The following is a 6,567-nucleotide window of genomic DNA, read 5'->3' on the forward strand; positions in this document are numbered from 1 at the left end:
ATCAATTAACATTACCTCTGGTTTTGAGGGAACACCCCTCTATGGCTCTCCCTTTAGTGTGACATTATTACCCTAACTAGAGGCCCGGTGCATGAAATTCATGCACTGGGGTTGGGGGTGTCCCTCAGCCCAGCCTGCACCCTCTCCAATCTGGGACCCCTCAGGGGATGTCCGACTGCCAGTTAGGGATCGGGCCTAAACTGGCAGTCGGACATCTCTCTCACAATCTCAGACTGCTGGCTCCCAACCACTCACCTGCCTGCTAGCCTGATCACCCCCTAACCACTACCTGCCAGCCTGATCAATGCCTAATTGATCCCCTGCTGGCCCAATTGCATCCAACTGCCCTCCCCTGCCAGCCCGATCACCCTCAACTGTCCTCCCCTGAAGGCCTGCTCTCCCCCAACTGCCCTCCCCTGCCGGCCTGGTTGCCCCTAACTGCCCTCCCCTGCAGGCCTGGTCCCCCCTAACTGCCACCCTCCCCTGCAGGACTGGTTGTCCCTAACTGCTTTCCCCTGCTGGCCTGATTGCCCAAAACTACCCTCCAGCCATCTTGTGGTGGCCATCTTTTATCACATGGGGGAGGCCATCTTGTGGGAGGGTGTGAGGATCAATTTGCATATTACCTCTTTATTATATAGGATACTTGTTTCTATAACAATCATTTAGGAAAGACTTTCTCAACCTTGGCACTTACGATTTTGGGATGGATAATTTTTGTGTGAGAGACTCTCCTGTGCTTTGTAGGTAATTTGGCTCATCCCCAGCCTCAACACTCTAGGCAGCAATATTATTCCTTTACACCCCCTTGTCATGATGAAAATCAATAATATTTGCAGACATTGACAAATCTCCCCTGGAGAAAGACAATCATGCCTGATTGACACCACTAGTTTGCAGTGGTCTCTTGGTACTTAATTTGAAATATTATTAAAGCACTCATAAGTATGTTAAAACGCTCTTATAATCCTAAACTGAGTATTCAGAGTGCCTTCACTTTTGTTTATTTTTGGCCAATAACTAGTTATGTAACTAGCAAATGAGATAATAGAATTTCAAATATACGGGTTTTTTTTAATTTCATAAATAACACAATGTAAATTCTTACAGTGGTTGCTACACATAAATTATAATTTTAAGCCAAACTTGTATACAAAGAATTGAGAGAATGATTTCATTTTACAGTGAACAAATCTTTATTTAGAACCAACTAAGATCAAGACACTCAACTAGTTTTATTATTAGAGGAGAAAAAAGATCAGTAAGGACAGGTCACTTTTGTATAGTCAAATCATTTTTTAAATTTCAGGAACCCAGGAGCCTGGTTTCTATTGATGGTGACTTTCTTCAAGGCGTCTTTCATATCCTTATTCCTGAGACTGTAGATCAAGGGGTTCAGCATAGGAATGATCACTGTGTAGAAGACAGAGGCCGTCTTATCTGTGTCAAGGGAATGGTTAGAGCTTGGCTGTAAGTACATAAAGATCAGGGTCCCATAGAATATGGTGACTGCCAGCATGTGAGAGCCACACGTGGAGAAAGCCTTGCGTCTTCCCTCAGCTGAGCGCATCCTCAGGATGGCAAACATAATAAACATGTAGGAGACTAAGACAATGAGAACAGAGGAAATGAACATGATACCAGCACAGGCAAAGATCCATAGCTATTTGGAGTGTGTGTCTGAGTAAGTTAGCCTGAGGAGAGGCATGTCATCACAATAGAAATGATTGATGACATTAGAGTGGCAATAGGAGAGGCGAAAGGTGAGGATGGTATGAAACAGTGCAACGAGGAAGCTATAGCTGTAGGGGACAGCCACAAGCTGAATGCAGATTCCTGTGGACATCACAACCATATAGAGGAGGGGGTTACAAATGGTCACATATCGGTCATAGGCCATGGAAGCGAGTAGCAAACACTCAGATACCATGAAAGTGAGGAAACAGCCTAACTGAGCAGCACAGGCATTGAAGGAGATAACATTTTGTTTGTATAAGAAATTCCCAAGCATTTTGGATGTAATGACAGAAGCATAACAGATATCAACAAAAGCCAGGTTGCTAAGAAAGAAGTACATTGGTGTGTTGAGTTTTGCATCTGTTTTAATAACTAGGATCAAACCTAGATTGCCTACTACTGTGAAGAGGTAGACGGTTCAGAAAACCACAAAAAGAGGCATCTTCCACTCCTTTTGATTCTTGAGGCCCACAAAAATAAACTCCTGTACTTGGGTGCAATTAATATGGGCCATATCTCTTCAAGGCATCTGCGTGAGGGAGTAAAGAAAAGAGGAAAATTCAAGTTACCATCCCCACTAGAGGTATTTTATACTTTAGTGCCTTGTAAAGAAGTTTTGTTGCTAATAGAGACTGCTAGCATACTGGGATATTGGGAACAGGATGGATGGCAGACAGAGATATATGTGGGACAAGCATATGTCTCCTCTCCCAAACCCATTGTATACACAAAGATGGGTGCTTTTGCAATAGTCCACCTTGCCTTGGTTTCTATTCAAAGTACTTATCCATTAAGTTATTTAAAACTATAAGCTGCCTTGTTAAATGGATTTTTTATTGAAAATATGTTAACATAAATAGCATAAAAGAAAACAAATCTGCAGTGGCACCACTGTGACAGATGTCATTGTACCTATCCAGACACAGCTCCACATTGTCCCAACACTGTCAGAAACATAACATAACACACACACACACACACACACACATATATATATATATATATATAATTGTAATAATTTATCACTTTAAGGTTACTACAGTTTACAAAATAATCCTTATAGTCATGCTAATAATGCAAATACTAAAATGTGTAAGTACAGGAGGTGCAATAAGGCAATTATTTACATCATTTCATCTCACTGAACTTTAAGTCGAAACCACATTATTATGCTCATTGTACAGATGAGGAAGAGGAGATTGGAAAAGAAACACCCAAAACAAAATTAGATGGCTGCTGTAAATACAGTTAGTTGGGTTTCATATCCACTTGTTTCTGACTCAAAAGTCCACACCTCATTACTATACTGTCAATATTGCATATCTTATTTATTCTGTTATTAGAAACTTAAATTATTTCTAGGTTTTGATTGCTATAGTATTGAACAAACATCTTTATCTCTAAAAGATAAACTTGCATGATCAAAGAAAATAAATACTCATATATTTTTATGATATATTGTAATTTAGAATAAACTTAATGTTTTCTTTCTAAGAAATTCAGAAATGTATGTCTCTTTGAAAGCTGATTTATAAATTTCTTGTGGTCTGTGGCAAAAACAGAGTCTGAAAGCATGGAGCTACTGGTACATCCATAATACTCTCATTATGTGGCATGCACTTATCTTGCATGTTCTTTTGTGCTCTACTGCAATCTGCTCTATTTTACTTAAATCAAATTATTCTGATCAAGATTCTAAAAATTGAGTTCATCATCTACTAGTAGTTACAAGCACAGTTTCAAAAGCTAAACTTTATCAACAGAAGACCATCACCATTTTCACCAACATAAAAGCAGATACATAATAGATCTATAAACAGCTCCAAGAGACACTTCCCACGGTGATCTGCATATTCTGTCTTGATGATGTCTAATTGTCACTTCTTTTGGTGTCTATTTCAATCCACTCATTCCCTCATTTAATAATATATGTTGGGAAATATTAATTTCCAGACACTGGAGTCTGAAGATAGAGCATTGAAAAAACAGACAATATAGTAGACTACAAAGAATGAAAGCTTTATCCAATTTTTTATTTTATTTTTCTGGTCTCTTTTCCTCTCATTTTTTTTTCCTACTTTCAGAACAAAAAACAAAACAAAACAAAACAAAGCTCTGACATTTGTACATACAAGCCATTTTACTTCATAAAAAATAAAGTATGAATTACATTTGAAAGCATATGTGACTTTTTAGGGGCAATCTTATCCCTAAAAATTTTTATAACCCCAACTCCACTCAACTGTTCCAATATCCATGGACATCCATTGGTATCATTAATATAACTGGTCTCTATTTGTCAATAACAATATTCTCTCCATGCTTCTCTACTTCTTTCCTTGCCATTCCTAGTCCCCTTCCCTACAAACAAACAAAAAGGATAGTTAGAGGGAAAATTCTATTTATCCTTCAAAACCTGTGGAAATATCACCTCTTCATTGAAGAGACACTGCCCATGTTGAGTTACCATATTTCATATTTGTGTTCTAGAATCACTTTAGACATACTTCCCTTATATTTCTTCTCACATTTATAACAACCATCTGTTTCATACCTCTTCCCCTGATATATGTAGACACTTTATGATTGAGAGCCATGCTGTCTCTTTGTTTTTTCCCATTTACTATTACAGCCTCTTCTAGATGGTAATTAGGAATAAAATATCAATTTTTTATTAATGTAAGATTACTATAATAATAATTATGTTTGAATATTTCTTCCCCTTATTCTTAAGTTATATTTTTTGTTTTGGAAAATATCTCTAGGAACATTGTGGTGACCTTTGTCTAATATCATTGTCTAATATATATACTGATTATATATATATATATATATATATATATATATATATATATATATTATACTAGGGGCCTGGTGCATGAAATTCGTGCACTGGGGAGGGGTCCCTCAGCCTAGCCTGCCCCCTCTCACATACTGGGAGCCCTCAGGGGATGTCCTACTGATGGCTTAGGGCTGCTTCCTGTTGGAGCAGTCTAGCCTCCCTTTGTGGGAGGTGACTGGGCAGATCAGGGGAAGGCGCCAGCCCCATCACCCCACTACTGCAGCCACTGCCAGTCACCGCAGGCACCAAGGTATTTTCATCAACATGGACTCCAGTCCCTTCACCATGAAAAAATGAGAACTTTCTTTAGGCATTTTCAAGATGTGCCTTTCATAAGATATGACATTTCTTTCTTTATTTTTCTTTTTATCCTCACCTGAGGATGTGTTTCCATTGATTTTTTCCCCTTCCCTCTGTTTCCAGGCTCGGCCACTTCCCAAGCCTACAGCCTCCGCCCCGGGTACCCCCGTCTCTCAAGCCCAAAGCTTCCATGGCATGGCTGGCTGGGAGTGACCTGGGTGCCGAGGAGGTTCCCGGGACCCAGGTATGTATGCAAATTAGCCACCATCTTTATTGGGTTAATTTGCATACTCACGGTGATTGGCTGTGGGCATAGTGGAGGTATGGTCAATTTACATGTTTCTCTATTATTAGGAAATATATAAGAAAGATTGAATGACTTACTTTTCTAATTCACATTTTATTGCTCAGTTTTAACTTATTTAATTATTTTCTTATTTTTCTCCTGACTCCCAGAAATAATTATTTCAATTTACATATCTGCACAACCCTTAGCAAAGTTCGTGACTAATACCTAGCCTCTGTATTAACCACATAACTACAATACCGTTAGTTTATTTTTTAATTCCCAAATCTTAGCCTCTTTTAATTCCAAGGATTACTTGGAAACCTGTGAGTCAGCCACCTGACCTTTACTTTCTCTGACACAGTGGCAGCCTATCTTACCCATCTCTTCACTCACCTACAGAGTTCTAAAATCACATTGATTTAAAAGAACAGAATACATTTGTCAGCAATCTCTTTAACGCAGCCTTCACGTCCTTATTCCTCAGGCTATATATCATGGGATTCAGCATGGGGATCACAAGTGTGTAAAACACAGAAGCCATTTTATCAGTGTCCAGTGAATGGCTAGTTCGAGGCTGCAAATACATGGATAGTAGTGTCCCATAGAAAATTGTGATGGCTGTCATATGGGAAGCACATGTGGAAAAGGCTTTTTTCCTTCCTTCTGATGAACGTATCCTTAAAATGGATAGAACAATGTTGAAATATGATACTAGAACTATAGTCATGGAACAAACCAAATTTGTAGCTGCAGATACAAAAATGACTGTTTCTGGGAAATAAGTATCAGAGCAGGACAAGGCTAACAGAGGGACAGTATCACAGTAAAAATGATTGATCACATTGGAAGAGCAGTAAGACATAGAGAATACAGAAGATGATGTCACAATAGCTGTGGAAAAGCTATAGGCATAAGTGAGTGACACTAGCAGAAGGCAGATCTGGCGAGCTAAAACCACCATGTAGAGCAGGGGATTACAAATGGCCACGTAGCGGTCATAGGCCATCACGGCTAACATGGAAACCTCAGCTACAATGAAAACCAAAAACCCTCCCAGCTGGGTGGCACATTCATAGTAGGAGATGGTTTTCTTTCTTACTAAAAAGTTGATCAGCATTTTAGGGGCAATGACAGTGGAGTTGCCAAGGTTGATGATAGCCAAGTGCCGGAGGAAAAAGTACATGGGGGTCTGAAGTCGAGAGTCAACACTGGTGAGAGTGATGATGCTCAGGTTCCCAGCCAAGGTCAGCCCATAGATGACCAGGAAAACAAAGAAGAGTGGAATCTGGAGATCTGGACTGCCCGAGACACCTATGAGAATAAACTCAGTGACCCAGGTGAAGTTTTCGGGAGCCATGAATGAGTTTGGGAATTCATCTGTTTGGGGCAAAAAGGGAGA

At 39.5% G+C, this 6,567-nt stretch overlaps 1 protein-coding gene and 1 pseudogene across 2 annotated transcripts; both read right to left on the reverse strand.

Annotated features, from left to right (window-relative positions):
* Positions 1-1,291: 1,291 nt before the first annotated feature.
* Positions 1,292-2,251, reverse strand: LOC308257994 (olfactory receptor 8U1-like; annotated as a pseudogene). The gene has a single exon. The product of its transcript is annotated as an olfactory receptor 8U1-like (transcript).
* A 3,326-nt stretch (positions 2,252-5,577) lies between these two features.
* On the reverse strand, positions 5,578-6,567 carry LOC308258096 (olfactory receptor 8J1-like; the record flags this gene model as incomplete). The annotated part of the gene is made up of 1 exon (XM_080688351.1): positions 5,578-6,567. The coding sequence occupies exon 1, from the start codon at positions 6,523-6,525 to the stop codon at positions 5,578-5,580; it is 948 nt and encodes a 315-aa protein (XP_080544477.1). The 5' UTR covers positions 6,526-6,567.

The sequence above is a fragment of the Plecotus auritus genome (assembly GCF_963455305.1).
Source record: "Plecotus auritus genome assembly, chromosome: 9".
NCBI classification, from domain to species: domain Eukaryota; kingdom Metazoa; phylum Chordata; class Mammalia; order Chiroptera; family Vespertilionidae; genus Plecotus; species Plecotus auritus.